At 54.3% G+C, this 16,659-nt stretch overlaps 6 protein-coding genes across 6 annotated transcripts; 2 read left to right on the top strand and 4 right to left on the bottom strand.

Annotated features, from left to right (window-relative positions):
- Positions 1-509: 509 nt before the first annotated feature.
- On the top strand, positions 510-2,300 carry CCOS01_05655 (uncharacterized protein; the record flags this gene model as incomplete). The annotated part of the gene is made up of 6 exons (XM_060453832.1): positions 510-1,217; positions 1,290-1,410; positions 1,502-1,597; positions 1,693-1,717; positions 1,896-1,916; positions 1,997-2,300. 6 exons carry the CDS (start codon positions 510-512, stop codon positions 2,298-2,300), a joined length of 1,275 nt encoding a protein of 424 aa, XP_060315604.1.
- A 1,158-nt stretch (positions 2,301-3,458) lies between these two features.
- CCOS01_05654 (uncharacterized protein) lies at positions 3,459-6,296 on the top strand (the record flags this gene model as incomplete). The annotated part of the gene is made up of 2 exons (XM_060453831.1): positions 3,459-3,974; positions 4,026-6,296. 2 exons carry the CDS (start codon positions 3,459-3,461, stop codon positions 6,294-6,296), a joined length of 2,787 nt encoding a protein of 928 aa, XP_060315603.1.
- Positions 6,297-13,454: 7,158 nt separating this feature from the next.
- Positions 13,455-14,033, bottom strand: CCOS01_05653 (uncharacterized protein; the record flags this gene model as incomplete). The annotated part of the gene is made up of 1 exon (XM_060453830.1): positions 13,455-14,033. The coding sequence occupies one exon, from the start codon at positions 14,031-14,033 to the stop codon at positions 13,455-13,457; it is 579 nt and encodes a 192-aa protein (XP_060315602.1).
- An 81-nt stretch (positions 14,034-14,114) lies between these two features.
- Positions 14,115-15,108, bottom strand: CCOS01_05652 (uncharacterized protein; the record flags this gene model as incomplete). The annotated part of the gene is made up of 3 exons (XM_060453829.1): positions 14,115-14,308; positions 14,430-14,887; positions 14,951-15,108. The coding sequence occupies 3 exons, from the start codon at positions 15,106-15,108 to the stop codon at positions 14,115-14,117; spliced, it is 810 nt and encodes a 269-aa protein (XP_060315601.1).
- Positions 15,109-15,468: 360 nt separating this feature from the next.
- Positions 15,469-15,654, bottom strand: CCOS01_05651 (uncharacterized protein; the record flags this gene model as incomplete). The annotated part of the gene is made up of 1 exon (XM_060453828.1): positions 15,469-15,654. The coding sequence occupies one exon, from the start codon at positions 15,652-15,654 to the stop codon at positions 15,469-15,471; it is 186 nt and encodes a 61-aa protein (XP_060315600.1).
- Positions 15,655-16,004: 350 nt separating this feature from the next.
- CCOS01_05650 (uncharacterized protein) lies at positions 16,005-16,391 on the bottom strand (the record flags this gene model as incomplete). Its single annotated transcript, XM_060453827.1, has 1 exon — positions 16,005-16,391. A coding segment is annotated over one exon (387 nt), but the record flags the coding sequence as incomplete, so codon positions are not given.
- Positions 16,392-16,659: the final 268 nt, after the last annotated feature.

Below are 16,659 nucleotides of genomic sequence, written 5' to 3'. Positions count from 1 at the left end.
TTACGTGTTCCCCTGCACCTCCGCGTACCCCTCGAACTAACGGACCGGCCGCCGCTGAGGTCCTGTCCGGAATGGTGCGGCACAGCCCCCGGAGCCGGAATCCACATCGCAGTCCACCAAGTCTAATAAAGAACAGACCCGGCCGGCCTAAGCCTTAGAAACTTCCGTCTTAGCTCTTGGCCCATCTTTTTCGTCGATTATTCCGCTCCAAGACGGCCGGGGCACCTGGGTAGTTGAATGCCGAAGGAACGCGGATAAACAGTGGCGTCTCTATCCTATGATTGGATCTCACCGCGATCTTTCGAGACACGTTGAGTGAATAATACATAAGACGCCTCTCAACTGCCATGAAAGCCGATGGAACTGCACTGCTCATATAGAAACCTATCATCCTTCGTTCGGCCCGACACTATAGGGGAAGCGCCAAACAGGCAACTCAGACATCATCATCATCCTCTCGAGGGGGAACGTTACATACCTAAGTCCCGCATCCTTCCCCATTCTCAACCATGTCATCATCTCCAGTCGACGCCGAGGTCCTCATCGTCGGTGCCGGCATCGGCGGTCTCACGCTGGCAGCCATCCTCTCGCGCCTCGACATCTCGTGCAAGGTCCTCGAGCGAAGCGACGTGCTGCGCCCCGTCGGCGCGGGCATTTCGCTCTCGCCCAACGGCCTACGCATGCTCGATCAACTCGGCGTGTACGAGAAAGTGCTGGAAGCGGGCCAGAAGCTGCGGAAAGTGCAAATCTGGCGCGGTAATAAGCTCTGGAATACGGTGGACTGGGCGGGCTGCGAGGCCAAGTTCGGGTATCCGGTCATGTCCTTGGAGCGTCACCACTTTCACAGACTACTCTTTGATGCTGCGGAAGGCGGTGATATCGTGCATTTCGGCACAAAGATTGTTGATGTCATTGACGATCCGAGCGAGTCCTTCGTCAGGGTGGTCTCTGATGAGGGGAAAGAGTTCCGGGCTCACGTCGTTGTCGGTGCTGATGGGATACGGTCTGTTATCCGGAGATGCCTGGCTCGAGACGCTGGCCTCAAGGAGGCCAACACAATCAAGTTCACAGGGCGTGTCCACATGAGTGGCATCACTGCTCCGCTGGACCATCTTAGTACTCAGGACCTCGGTGTCGCCAACTGGATGCTCTACGAAAACTCGACTCTCACAACTTGGCCATGCCCCGACAACCGACAATGGTTTATCGGCGTCACGGTACGAAAAGTCCTCCGTACTCCTACGCATGCCGGTAGGGGTGGCCCTCAGCTAATCTTGGCAACAAAACAGAAAACCGACGAGAAGGTTGATAATGATCGGTCTATCTGGAGTAACTGTGACGAAGATACCATCAATTCAGTCTACGGAGACAAGTTCCACCCGTTCGCGGAGAAAGGAGAGTTTAGAGATGGTAAGTCAGAAAGCTGAATCCCTCCCATTTCGCTGACGACATTGCCGGGTGGCTTGAAGGAACGCCCAAATCTGACGTGTTGTTGTTCTAGTTGTCGAAAAGAACGAGCGTATCCTTGCCTGCAATATGTTCCAAGAAGTTGAGTTCCCTTCAATGGCCCGAGGCAGAGTCTGTCTTATCGGCGACTGTAAGCTCTTCCTCTTCTGTCTTCCCTATCTTTCCATGATTCTCATCAAAGGTTGTTTGTGATGGAGGATTGAACCCGCTAACTGGTTCCAACAGCCGCGCACAGCATGACCAGTGCCTTGTACGTATTTGCGGAAACGCGCGCGCCCCTCTCAAAATCCCTCCGTTGCAGATCACGGAGCCTAGTCTGGAAGCTAAGCATCTAGCTTGGGGCTGCTCCCCCGGGAAAGGCTTTCCCAACCATTCCTCTCCCTAGTTCCAACGGCATTTTACTGACTTTTGGCAACTTTCTTGAACAGTGGCCAGGGCGGAAACCTAGCGTGAGTTTCCCCATGCTTGAGATCGAGATTGAGACGCGAATGTGATTGAAGATGCTAATCCGAGGTGTTTCCAAACGCAGAATTGAAGATGCGGCGGTTCTGGCTAGCCTAATCCAGGAAAATCGAGGGTCTTTGGAGCAGAAAGTAGAACCAATCCTCCAGAAGTACAGCCAGATGCGAGAAAAGAGGGCAAAGGAAGTGGTCAAGTTCAGTTTCCGCTTTATTTTACTACACGGAGCCTTTCTACCCTACGGCATTGGACCGTTGCTGCGGTGGTTGATCTATGCTTTTCTGCCCGGCGGCGCCTGGCTATGGTTTCTCGAGTTTCTGTATGGGTTCCAACCCACTGTACCACATTTAGACTTTGCATCGACAAAGACATGAGTGAGAGAAGAACGTTTATTATTCTGCCTAGCTCGTATGGGTCTATCTCTTTTGGGAATGCAGTTGTTCAAGATTGATGTTTCACTCATTCTGGAGTAATCGCCCGAAAGTTCTATTACGAATAGCTGTTGGATCGGATTCAGCGGGTGCCTGGAGGGGAAAGACAAGACACACAGCCACGGGCGGGCTCACAAAGTCGGTCTTTTCTTGTCTTTCGCGCTGCGTGGGGGGAAACAGGGATATCGTTCGAGAGGCAGGGATTTCAATTACACTAAGACTATTCTGGCTGGATAACGACTTTGACTTGCAGGAGTACCCGTGAATACACGCAGTTGCAAAAGGACTCTTGTCGCTGCCTCAAAGTAGTCGTGTACCTCCGCGCTTGTTGTTGTTGTGCAGCTTTTTGCATAACTTGAGGGCGGCGCAGCAAGCGCGACGAGGTCGGCTAACTCGTCTTGGAGTCGGACTCGAGTTGCCGACTTTTGGCCCCCAAGACTAGTAAGATTGAGGCAGAGTAAGTCGGGTACATGTAAACATGTGCGAAGTCGAAAAGCCCGTCCCACAACCGCAACCACACAATGTCCAAACCTGATGGGCTTTTGCTGATGGGAGTAAAATTGACATGTACATTGTCAGTTTCCCAAAGTCGCACCCCATGGTCAACCACAAAACACCCCCCTTCTTACATCAACACCTCCTCCGTTGACTGTTCACCCCCCTCGAAGCCTCCCCGACACTGTGCATTCTAACCCCAGTTTGCATCCTTCAACGGTACCTTGCCTCGTCTCATCTTATTCCAACACTGGCTTACTCTGCAGACTGAAGTTATAACATCTCAAAGAAACCACCAACCACGACAATGGACCATGTTGGTATCAGACTTTGCCACTGCAGACGAAAGGGTTGAAGAAGACGAGTGACGCAGCTTTTCAAGACTCCCTCTTTTCTGCTTCAAGCCTTTCAAGCCTCCCTCATCTATCCAGACTACCACCAATCGTAGTCGGCGGCGGCTCAACCCAATAACCCACCGTCTATCTCTCGCTTTCCTCCTGCATTGGTATCGATATACTATTGTACAAATAGAACCAATGTGTATTGTATAATATCGTTTCCCTGTTTCTTTATCAACTCCCAAGACCTAAACAACTATACCCCATCATGTCTCTCACATCCCGACACCCGCTCCGCAAGAGCTGCAGCTTCTGCCGCGCACGCAAGATCAAGTGCAGCAACGAGACCATCTGCGAAGCCTGCCGCAAGCAAAATGTCGACTGCGTCTACGATTGGGACTCGCGGCCGCCAAAGACCCGCACCGTATCCCAAGACATGAGCAGAAACAACAGCACCGGCGGCGACAGCACCGGCGTCCCTGTACAACAGCGCCAGCGAGCCTCAACGGGTGGTTCGCCGCATTCCACGACCATTATGGAGGAGCCTGCACAGATGGAGGGTACCGGTGGTGCGGCGCCCGTGGCCCTCATGGGCGGCGGCGAAGACGTGGCTACCATGCTCAACAGCATGTTTATCGAAAACTTTGGCGAGAACCCGACGCCTGGGCCCAAGTCGAACCCGTGGCAGGAGAGGATATCGGCGTACAACCAGACTCTGCGCTTGACTTTACAGGATCGTAGCGAGAATGTTGTCAACTCGAAGTTCAGTCATCGGGATGTTAAGGTATGGGTCCCAAACTCCCTTCTGGATTGCACGAAGCTAACTTGACTCAAGTACACCGGCATCTTGCAGCTTCTCACGCACGACTTAGTCGGTCTTGTAGTTGATAAGTTTGGCGGGTTGGGATCCATCTTCATGGAACAGGGCGGCGGTAGATTCTATCTCACAGGACTCGCGAGCGACGCCACACCATCAATGTTCGATACAACACCGACAGGACCGAGCCCCTTGACCGACTACGGCACTCGACAGATTGGACAGCTGGTCGACGTGTGGTACAGCGTCCACCCTCTCTCCTTTCTCGTTTCCAAGACCCTTCTTCTTCGCGAACTGAGAGACGGCACACACGACGAGGTCCTTCTGGCAGTGATCCTCGCCGACGCCTCCTTCTCTCTCGGCGACGAAGTTGCCATGGCACGAGGACACGTCCTCCTCCGATGGGCCTCAGCCCAACTCCAGAACCGACCCATCTCGACCCGGGTCAGCCAACCGGGCATGCCCGGCGCCGGCATCTCTCTCCCCGGCATCAGCACGGCACAGGTCCTCATGCTCCTGGGCTGGAACAGCCTCTGCCAAGGGCAGATTAAGCGCGCCACGTGCTACATCGGTCTCTCCGGCCGCCTGGCGACCGAGATCAAGGACACCATCTCGGCTTCCTCGGCGCCCCTGACGACGAGCCGCATCAACGGCATCGACGTCTGCGAGGTCGAAAAGGAGATCGTCGCCTACCTCTACTGGACGACCTACACCCTCACCCTCTGGACCTTTTTGCAAATGGGCACCCACTTCTCGCAGCTCCTCCCAACGAGCCTCACCTCCATCTTCCTTCCCGTCGACGAGACCTCGTCCGTGCTGATGCGCCTGGACGAGGTCTCAGACAACTTCTCCACGCTGCAGAAGCAGAAGAGCATGATCAAGGAGATGTGGCCTCTCGCCCACATCGCCTCCATCACGGCCTACATCTTCGCCCTCTACCCGCAGGAGCCCGACCCCAACGAGACGGTTAGCACCAACTTCTGGCAGGAGGCGCCCCTGCTCGCACTCCAGCGCATCCAGCAGGGCAGCACGCCCCAGGACATGGAGTGCGTCTGCCGCGAGGTCTACCGTGTCCTGATGGAGAGCATCCACCTCCTCAACCGCCAGGTTGCCCACGCGCCCTCCCGCTCCCTCGTGCTGTCAGTGTACCACACCATGGCCATCCACCTCCTCTTCCCGGCCATCCTCCCCGGCGCCCCGCCTCCGGCAGAGCCCTTTTCCCTCACGGCCGAGACCGTCGAGCGCTTCATCGGCTCAGCGCAGGAGCTCGTGGGAATCATGCTTCAGATCGCGGAGCAGACATCGCAAGAAGGCCCCGTCATCATGCCCGCACAAAGCAAAAACTCTTTCCCCGACGTCTTCTGCCTGGCACTAGACACCTGCGCCCGTGGCCTCTCCTTCATCTACGCGCAAAAGCAAGCCGGCGTCCTCAACATGGAGCCGCAAATGATTGCCGTCTACGAAGGCCGCCTCGAAGCCCTGGCATCCCGCCTCCTAGGTATCGCGGCCTCCGACTTCCTCTCCCCCGGCGGTCAGGTCCGCGCCATCAAGAAGCACCTCAAGGCCGTCATGCGCGCGTTCGGCGGCAACGTTAGCAGAAGCAGCAGCAAGAGCAACAGGAACAGCACGGGGAGCGGCATGAGCATCCCGATCAGCATCAGCCACCACGCGCGCTCCGACTCGTACGCATCTTCCTCGTCCACCACGACGCACTCCATGTCGCGCCGCAACTCCTCCCTCCCGCATACCCCGCCCCAGCATCACCACGACCACCCGTTCTCGGGGGCCCCGACGGCCGTGGACTCGGCCTCGTCCTTCATCAGCCCCATGGACACGTCCATGATGCCGTCCGTCTCGTCGTCTTCGTCCGCGGACGACTCCATGACCTCGACGAGCGAGCTCGCGACCCCGTTCAACCCTTTCAGCCCCGGAGACAGTCACAGTCACAACAAGCACCAACAGCAACAGCAACAGCATGACTGGCGCGCCGCAGACGAGCTGTTCGCTCACGTCATGGACCCCGCGGCGCTGGGGGCCCCGACGGGGGATCACCACCTCACGCTCGCGGACCTGGTGGACTGCCAGGCTGGCGCGGCGGGTTGGTTCCCTGACCACAGCGGCGGGCAGATGCTCGTCGACTTTGACATGGGGGCGGCGGCCAACTGGGAGTGGCCGTCTGTGAACGACATGGGTGGTGGTGGCGGCGGTCACGATGCGGGGATGACTGCGGCAGCGGCCGCGGTGGGGAGCGACATGGACGCCATGTTTTACAACTATTTCAAGAAATGATGGGGAGGATGTGATGCGTTGGAAGTATCCGTATGCCTTTCCATCTTTCTTGTTTCGTCTTTTTTCATGACTTGATGAAGAATGGTTTTCTTTTCTTTACTCCCCTTGCCATTTTCTTGGTATTTCTTGCATTGGGCTCGAAGGGGAGCGAGCCAGACAGCACACCCCCTTACTCCCTTGTACAGGATCGATTTCATTTGGGGGTCCCTTGGAACGGGACCGTGTCTTCAACAGCTTCTTCCTTATTCACTGCATAGCTCCCAGCTAGACGGGCAGACAGGCAGCCTTCATTCGCCGGCAAGGCATTCTTCCTTTTTTTTCCTTGATCTCCTTTTGTTTCACATCACATGGCTTAGATGGTTTCGGCGGGGTTGGGCATATTGACAACAATTCGGCGTTCAAGAGGTTCCGGGCTTACATTTCTTTCACATCCTGTCTTTCTTTCTTTTCTTTCACTCACACAATGTGCTACTTTCTGAGCAAGCAGAACGAATGGGGGACAGCTAGGAAGAAACATGGTACGAAAATTGGAAAGGGATCGAAGAATGAGGGTTGCATTGGCTCGCCATCTGCTGGGAGCGCCAAGGGAAAAGGGCGCTAGGAAGGGCGAGAACCAGAGACAGAATTGTGTGTTGGAATTGGACGGATTGTAGGGCTTGGCAGCTGGAGACATAGTTCAAGACAGCAGCAGCAAAAAACCAAATCCCAAAGTTTACCTTACTGTGCACCGCGGGCCACTCAGCCCAACGCAACAGACATGCAGTCATTCCTAGTGCAACGTCGGCGAGCAAGGGTCCGAATCCGTTTTGTGGATACCGGGGGGGGGGGGGCCGGGATGCGGTAGGGATCGTACGGGAGGGAAGTGGATCATCTTGAGTAAGGTGTGCACATATTCCGTAGAGTAAGTAGGTATCTTACACGGTGTCAGATCTCTCGGAGGAGAAGAACTGAGATGGTTGGACGGGAAGGATTCGAAGGATTTGGAGGGGGGGTGGGGGGAGAGAAGAGAAGGATTCGGGGCGTGGGGGAAGACTCGCTTCCCTTTGTGGGTTCTGTGTGGTACTTGGCTTGGTTCCTTTTCATTTCTCCCTTTGTGTGTTATGGGAGACACATCTTCTGTGAGCCTGTGGAGTTGTAGCCATGGAACATACACACTCAAGCTATAAGCCGTTTATCATACCAGAAGAAATTCAATACCATTTTGTGACTGATGGAATAGAGTAGATGCTAAACGGAAATGAGGCCAAACTAAGACCCAAAAACAGTGTGCTTCAAACCACGACCCCCAAGATAGAAATATACGGAACTTTCGAAAATTGAGTTTCATAATATTCCGTACTTGTAAACCTAATGCACACCTAATTGGAAGAACCAATACCGATAGTTTGACGTTTGATAGCCCTACGGCAAGCGATGGAAGGCGCGTCTAATCGAGAAGGGTGCGCCACGGCGGTAGTCTCGTCAATCGTATTCATCGTATCAGCCATCCAACAAGCAAGATGCCAAGCACTGCTTATCTAAACGTGAAGGGCACATGAATCATGAAGGTCTTCCTGACTGTGAGATTCCCAAGTCATGTAAGTGAAGGAGCGCCACCGCCGTCACCCGAGCCGGGCTGGTCAGCAACCGGATATGTAGGTAGGCAGGTAAGAAGGGCGGTACTGACCTACACCTCGGGAATCCTATGGGAGCGAACTTGCAGAAAGAGCCAGCTTTGGAACGGATACGGTAACCGGTGAGCTGTGCTGTTCTCCCCGAGGGCAGGCGGTGCAGTTCATGTTTAGAGGCAATCCGGTATGTGCTTAAACGATCTCTGTTAACCGGGATAGGAATACGATTGACGCAGGCGCGCGGGCGGCTGATGATAGCGGCAATGCTGTACAGCAAGAGATAGGCAGGCAGGTAAGGTTCTTTCGGAGCTCACATCCAGAGACCCGGACGAAAGCTTTCTTGAAAGTGGAAAATGAAAGATACGTCTAGTCCCGACAAAGGGCGGCGGCTGGCCATTGCTTCTGCTGATCCCTAGTGACAAGCTTCTGGACAACTGGGTCTTTCCTACTAGCACCCACGTGCTCGAGATGGAACTCTCGCTGGCCAAGGCTCTGATTTTACTGCAGTGACAAAGTCAAACCATTGCTTGGCATTTTGCCTATCAATGCTTGATCCAATCCCTGCGCGCTTTATGAGATACCTATGTGTTTTCTTGGCTAGCACTGGAAGTCTCGCAGCCCTCGCCACAGATAGACGGAGGAGTTCGTTGCAACTGAATTGGGGGATTTTCGACATGCCCAAGATGATGTGGATGACCCAATTTACCTTAGTATGAGAGCCGCCGATATTTCACCAACGCACCGCCAGGTGCCGGAATCGGCCTTCCTAGTCTCGGCTCCTGAACCACAACAGGATGATAAGCGTTATCTTTGGCGCGCTGTTTTCCCGCCTCTATTTCTAATTGCCGCGTGGCTGTATCCCATTCCTCCCGCTCTCAAGCGCAGAGAGGAAGAGGGAGGAGCACGACGGTTGTGAGAGGATCGCGCGCTTTTCCCCTAGTGGTAAATGCGGGGCAGCCATCCAGAATTGGCTAATTAGGTACGATTCGCGAGGGAGGAGGGCTCCCGTTAGAAACGTTGGAGAGTGTTAAGAGCAACCAAGAAATGAATGACGGGTGACCAAGAATTCACCGTAAATACCATGCCGTTTTCTGAATCCTTCCTTCACAAGCGAGACGGAGAAGGATGTAAACCTGGAAGTAGAACGTCTGTGGCGTGCTTCCTCCCGATGATGTGATTTGTCGCCTAACCGCGCGAAAGCCAATGAGCACCAGGATAGTCGCGCAATGAGGAAACTACTGGGGCTCACTCCACGAACGGCTCGCTTCGTGTGCCAGTTTGTTTCTCGACCAGGCAGCACCTTACTTCGCCGTTGACTGCAATTGAAGATCTTGTCCTGAATGACAGCCGAGCTTGTAATTTCGAGAAACATTTGCCTGATGGCCAAAATCCGCAGAGGCGAGGTGCAGCAGTACCTACCTACTACGGGATCCGCAACTTCCTCAACGGGAAGTGGCCAAGGCAGCCGCGCTGGGTGCCGATGCCGGTCAGAAAGCGGAGCCCGGTCGCGGGTCCGAAGTGGGTCTCTCGCATCAGGCCACCCCCTTCCCCTCCGCCCCTGTTCAGCCACACTCAATTGCAACAACGCAAAGAGAACCTTCCTTCTCATCAGCATCACCCAAAAGCAGACATAGCGAGGCCGCAGATTACACGAATTGCGGCAATCTTCTCTCGTTTTGTTTCAGCATGGATTCATTGCAACGGAGTGAACAACTTCCCTTCAATTATTCAGTTACCTCCACGTCCGATAAACACCCCTGCATTATCTCTCACGCCGAGTGGACGATTCGGACTCACGCTCGAAAGAAAGTTTCTGCCTGAACATACCCTAGTCGCCAAGAGGGCCAACCTTGACTTCTGGGCACCCCTCTGTGCCCTGGTTCTGCAAGCAAGGGGGGAAAGCAGAAGGGGACGGGAGGGGGCTTCCAAGGTTGCCGCATGCGCATGCACTCAACTGCTTCTGTGGACCAAAGCTTTCAAGAAACTGACGATGTCACGGCGGCCGACCTAGATGATGAAAGGCAAGAGCCCATCTTGGAGCCGCATGATGTGATAGTCCCCCAAGGTCTTCAGCCTCAGCCCTGGATGCTGGGTGTTGATGATCACCGCTGCATCCAACCAAAGGAGCTGCTGCTATGTACATGCAACTCGACTCAGATCATCATCAGGCAGGACTAGGGGGGGCTTTTGGGGGCACATCGGATTCCTCGGACTCGGTTCTGTTATTGGAAACCCAGGTGCTTAGCAGAAAGGTTTTGAGGAACGGAAAGAAATCCAGCCAATGTGCAACTTCTCAAGTAGAGTAAACCAACACCTACAATGGACCAACGTGCCCTCCGACACTAACAAAACCTTCGCCCCCGTCGGCCGTCTAGATACGGCCGCACCACCTCGGCGGAGGGGAGTCAGTAGCTGGCGATTCTTGTGAAAGAAAGCATTGGAGAGGAGATGTCTTCAAGCGGAGGAAGGAATTCGTTTCAGCATCACTAAAACTCTTTAACGCACTTAAGGTACCATACCGGCATACCTTGGTGATGCTCCCCAGACTCTCGTCTCCGTCAATGACGTCGAGCAGGGCCCTCGTCCCCTGATCCCTGGTGACTAACCCCAATGGGCCGTGCACATGGATCTATTTCGGGAGATCCCCTCGTCGGCGGGTCCCGTTTTTCCGTCGCTGAAATGGAAGGGTACGGGGGTCCTGTCTGCTCCACCCGCTGGGCAGCAGCGCCCTCACAGTGTTTCCTGCCTCTGCCATCATCTGCGTCCCACGTTTCCTGCCCCCAATTGTTTGACACACAAGGCAAGCCCGTCCAGTCAGTCCACCATTGCCTTCGCCATGATTCCTCATCTCTCCCACCTCGTCGTCACACTCCCCAGCTGCTCGCACTCCCGTCCACCGAAGCTCTTAGCATTTGCCGTTTCCATCACCTCACCCCGGACCTTTGCCGCATAGCAGACCAACTGAGTCTTGACGCTTCACCTGCGGGGCGACCAAGCCCACATCAAAGACGGCCTGATCGAAAAGCCCGTCTTAGGCGACCTACCTTTGTCAGGGTCGCCATGTACGTTGGCTTCTGCAACCCCCAAAGCGCTGAAACGGCCCCCCTTCTGGACTTCGTGCATCGGCTGGGTCATCGGGCCACAGCAGCGCCGTACGCAACAGAATCGAAGCACGCACTATTGCACACGACCTGGGCCGAACAACAATCGTCTGTCTCAATGTCGTGGCATCCCGAGCATTCGACGCCTGATGCCGCGGGGCCAACACCAATCTTCCAAGCCGTTATACGTTCCACAGCAGCGCCGCCACAACGCGGGACAGCCACTTGAGATCGGATGAAAGAAGAGTACGACCTGAGGCAAGGCCTGGCTTGGGATGAACCAAAGTCCATCCGCAACGAACGCTGGCCACTCAGGCTGCTTATTTCTGCCGCGAAACGGGTTACGAGAACCCTACTTTCAACGTCCACAGCTTACCTCTCCTACCTCCCTTACCTGAGGTAGGTAGGTGTACCCCGGCCACCCAATCCTCCCAGACACGCCGAAATAGTCCAGTCGGTTTCCAACAACCTAACAGCCTTCAACAAACAAACTTCTCACCAGCGTAGATCTATATCCTTTACGAGGGTCACAGCAACTCGACCGTCGCAACCGCAACCCAACAGCACCACTGCCCCCATCCTTCACGGTACGCCAGCCGTGCCAGCTCAACAACGCACCTGTCGCCTAGTGTCTCCGGCTACTCGGTGGTCCGGCTTTCCCCCTCATACTACATTCCGGCATCTCACCACAGTGCAGTCGTGTAGTGCTCGAGGCACCAAGGTTCTCACCTCATCCCGGGTCGACTTCTTACCCGATACTCCAGACCTCTCACACAAACATATTCGCAAGGGAGCTGAGTCTTCATGCCACCTACTGTCCAAATCGAGAAAGCGCGCGCTCACTCATCCCGCGCCGCCCATCCACGGCTTACGAGAGCACCTCCGCGTCACCTCATACTGCTGCTCTCAGGTCCCCGCTCCTTCCTCCCTTTGAATTCGACGCGGCCAGAGACTATCCCAACGATCTTCGGTCCAATGCGGAAAGCATTTCGAAGTAGAGTAAACCTGCGCATGATCTCGGGGACGAATCAACAAGAGCCCCTCGCATAGTCTTATTAGGACTTTCGTACTCGGTGATATTTCCAATGCAGCATCTCGAAGGATACCTCCGTTCTGAGATTGATGACAACTACAGTTTCACACCTATAGTTCGGGGCCTTTCGACAGTCATACCGGTCAGATGGTGGTCCACCAAAGACAATTCCTCCATCTCCACTGTCTTCGCCTATTGGGGCCGCATTGAGACTCAGGCAGGGTCTTTGCAACTCCTTGACAGCGTAGATCTTTCCCACTCAGTCTTATCAGGCCGAAATCCAAAGTGGCCCCATCTCGCCATCACGGAGAACCCCCGACGTTTCTCGCTGCCTTTGACCATCTCCACCTGGCCCTTGGTACTGAATGATGGCCGACTGCGAGGGCAAGACACTCACAGCACCGAGCATTGTCTGTTTCAAACAAGACTCCAACATGCGAATTGGTTACAGTGCAGTCTGGGGGTGCTAAACAGCGTTACATGGCCCCGTCGAACCCAAGAACAAGGCTTAGGCTTGCCCCCCAAGCCTCTGCTCCCAGCGTTCTGGATCGCATGAAGTTCGCTAATGCTACTGCTGCTGTTGCTACTCTTGTCCACAGTTATTCTCGTCTTGCCAAGGCATCTATACTGCAACACGGACTTGAGTGCTGACCCGATCAACCGGATTGTCGCTATACCCCCACTGCAAGTCACATCAACGCCAGAAGCCTCTGTTGACGCGAGAAATCATCCAAAGATGGAGACGAGCCGCCCATAGAGTAAGGAAGCTTCGATCCTCCGTCGCAAGCGTCCAGAAATGGAGACACATCGCCTTGAAGGGCCCCCCGAATGTGACCCTGAGGCGTGTTGGTTTTTCTCTCCAGGCCGCTGGCCAGCTGGCAAATCCTCCCAGTAGAGGATCACAACAACAAGACTTGTCTTCTTGGCACTTGATTTGCAGATGTGAACCAAGACTAGTCAAAAAACGAAGGAGCCAAGGCCCTCCTTCTCCAGTAGGGATTACCCCCGTAGATCTTTGCAAAGAAACAACAGTCCAGCTATTTTCAGCCATTGACAGTGGCTTGTAAGCGAGCCCCGATTAACAGTACGGATAGCAAGTCCGTAGAGCTGAGCCGATTTGGTGTGGCTGGGGAGATGCGGCTAGTGCCGAGCTGCAGATTGGTCGCTGGGGTGGCCCATGATGGACAACGAGCTAGGATCTGCTGCCCCTTCAACTGAATCCTCTCTACAGCATACCCCTCAAGTGGATGGGAACTATGTGTTATTAAAGCAAGCGATGCTTATAATTCAGTTTACTTGACGCTGTAATCTCTAATAGCCCAGGTGTCGCTATTCTCGATGACCGCTGATGAAAACCATCAATCTCGCCATCATTCAACCTCGACCTGACTTTGCTTTGAATGCCAAGTCAAGTCTACGTTGTAATTGTAGCAATGCCTTCCAAACTGCCGCAAATACCATATTGGTACAGCCAATGGCCGGCGTCAAATCTGCTGATTGTCCAGCCTGACTGCGTGTTTCCCTCCCGGCCAACTCGTACCGCCTCAACTCCACATGGCTTGGTGTATGTAAGTAAGGTCGGCCTCACAATCAGACTGGAACTGTAGAGTTCCTTGTTGCATTTATCGCTGATTGCATACTCCATTTCAATCTTGTCGTCATATGGCGTCCTGGGTGGAAAGTTTACCTTGGGCTGGTCCCAGTCTCGAGATAAAAAGCTGCTCATACTGCTGTGCAGACTGCTGCTTGGGTCGCACTCGCTGGACGAATCATAGCTGCTGGTATCACTACCTTCACTGCCGTAAGGCAGCTCCCGGAGAAATATCTCGTTGTCGTGAACTTCCTCACTGACCATCCCCATGAACCATAAGTAAAGAGGTCTTACTTCCGTTGCCAGCTGGTCGGAAGTATCATCGATCTGCTCGTCAATGGAAAGAGAACCGACGCTAATGAGGCGCGGTTTGCGTTTCGGCGGAGATGCGGCGAAGCGCATGCGCAAGGCGTCGAATATATGACAAATGCCTGCTTCGCTGATGTAGACGTCGCACTTGTCGCCCTCCCCTGCTGAGATCTCCTAAGTCCTGAAGCCCCCAATGCCGTAGACAACTGTGTGTACGGGCTCTCCTTGAAGATCCTCTGGGAACAGGGCTTCAGCTGCAGTTTCTGGGGTCAAGTCTGCTGTGACAACTGTCATGCGGCCAAGGTATTCCGTTTGAAAGTCATCCGCGTCGTCAAACATCTCCAGGAGACTTGCCTTGCACCTGACATCTGAAGCAGTCAACTCTAAGCATCCACAAGAGGGGAGTGTAGGGCATGAGAGCCTTAAGAAAACACGGAATTTGGGCATGCTATGTCGCGTGTAGACTTGAGAGGTATATCCGTCACTTACACACATGGCAGAATATTGACGTATCCCGAAGAGCATGCATCAGACATCTGAACACGGTGTACCCCGTTGCTCCAAAGAAAGCGACGTGATGCATCTTCCGGTGGATATAGAATGGAAAGGACGACTGGATGCTCAGGTGCAAACCGGGGCCGAATTTGATAGGGTGGTGTGGGATGAAGCTGTATCGGACTTGATCGTTGACCGGTCGGCCAAGCACATTGGAATGATGGCTTGCCATTTTCGCGGACGTGAAACACTGCAGCAGAGATCCTGCCGCAGAAAAGCCCCGATCTGAGGATTTGATTCGATGTTGTAAGGGCCCGGTAAACAGTGGCGAAGCTATATAGACCCTGGTTGGTGGTGGACGCAAATAGGTGCGGCGGTGATGAGTTCGAGGCACGGTAGCTACGCGAGGACCGCGAGTGTAAAGAAAATAGCCCACGAGAAGACTTATGGAGCTGGCACCAAAGTTTAGAGACGGATGGCGAGCCATGGCAAAGCGAATTGTGGGTTAAGCATACCCGAAACGGATGGGAAGATGGCGATTGACTGCTGGTGGACGGTGATGTGTTGTTGATACGAAGGAAGAGGCACAGCGGGAAAATCTCCAAGAGGCGCACATTAGGTTCGCTCCCAAGCTGCTGATTGAGTCTTCCAGCGGACGGAAGGATGAAGCCATCGATATCGGTCCGTTGGAAGGAAGGACCCCAGTAAGATACTCAACCTACTGCTCTAGCAGAGCGTGATTGCAAAGTACTTACCTTGGAAAGCATCACCAACAAAGAGGAGAGTTGAAGTTGCGGAAGGATGACTGAGCAGGCGGAACCCCGGATAGAATCTGAGCGGTGATCCAAAACGAGAAGCACCATTCCTCACCAAAGCTATACACCGTGAGGTGGTGCCATGCCAGTCAGGAAGCGCCAGAGTCTCCGTAGCTGTCGAGGGGTGTGGCAGGACTAGTCTGGTCTGACCTCGAAATGGAAAGATCGTCGAAGGCGAAGGAAGCATCACACAGAGCAGGGGAGATACCTGCCCTGTCTCAGGATGTACGCCCTGAATCGAGGTATCTGCACTCCGATGTAAGCGCGGAAGGCTTCTTCTGCGACCATGACCTCGGCGGCGTGGTGGCTTGAGAGAGACACTCGACGCTGGCTGCCTTATGGGTCTGGAGAACGGGTACACGATGTAGGTAGCAAGGTAGCAACGGCGGCCAATGCAGTGCCATGCGGGACGAGTGCGAGAGACACAAAAGCCATAGACGCAGTGTATGCGGTAATTCGATACACAGCACAGGGCTGAGATGACATGCTGCTATGTCGCTTCGGCTTGGCCTGCAGGTGGAATTCCCTCACAGTGGACTGCGTTCAGCAGCGGAAGCGGTGCAATTTCCCACATTGTCACGTTGTGTTTCAGGTCTTGTCGGTATCAACTGATGACCAAGTTGTGGGATTCTAAGCAGAAATTAGTAGTTAACATTGATTGACAGGGGACAGATCACGGAGTTTGGGTGTTCAAAGACCGAATAGAGATGATGGTCGGAGGTGTGGACAGACGAAAAGAGGATGAGGATGTTGATCATGTCAGGATGCCATGTGGATTCGGTCCCGAAGAAGGCAAAACGAAGCAAAACGTGTAAATAGTGAAAACCCAAGAGAATAGCATAGTGGAGAAAATGCGTGCCAGCAGGAGTCGGGAATTCCATTGTGAGTTGGAACTTGAGGTTATTCTGTTGCCTGCTGGGAGCAGCGGGACGGTGCAGGGCACGATGAGACGTTGATGCTGCGAAGATGCACCAACAGGCCCGGCTGTGTTCGCTGCCCGCCTCTCCGCCCCAGAAACCCCCTCAAGGTGCTGGGTGCGGGACACTGTGTCGTTTACTGTGTTCGGGAAGGATTCTGCCTGAGGGGTGAGGAACGAAGGAGTACACCTGGGTGTCGACTTAGTTGGGGCGGAACCTCGGAGCGCGCAAGGGTCGCTTATCGAGCCAATGGAACACAAAGGCCTTCCCCGCTTACTCCGGGTCCACTTATAGCCCCGGTCATCCCAGATCCCGTCCTGACTGCGGCAAGCCACAACACAGCGCCCCAAGAGTCCGTGACTAAGCCGAAGATTCGCCAGTGAAGCAACCAGCTCTGCTTCTCAAATCATCCTCTCACGTTCAGCTTCTCGTATTGTACGGATACGCACGCAGAATGCACGCAGTACCTATTCGCAGCTCAGTCATCATGTC

Source organism: Colletotrichum costaricense, assembly GCF_030867565.1.
Source record: "Colletotrichum costaricense strain IMI 309622 chromosome Unknown Scaffold_5.1, whole genome shotgun sequence".
Classification (NCBI taxonomy): domain Eukaryota; kingdom Fungi; phylum Ascomycota; class Sordariomycetes; order Glomerellales; family Glomerellaceae; genus Colletotrichum; species Colletotrichum costaricense.
Note: the sequence above shows the minus strand (reverse complement) of the source record. Positions and strands in the feature narration are given on the sequence as shown.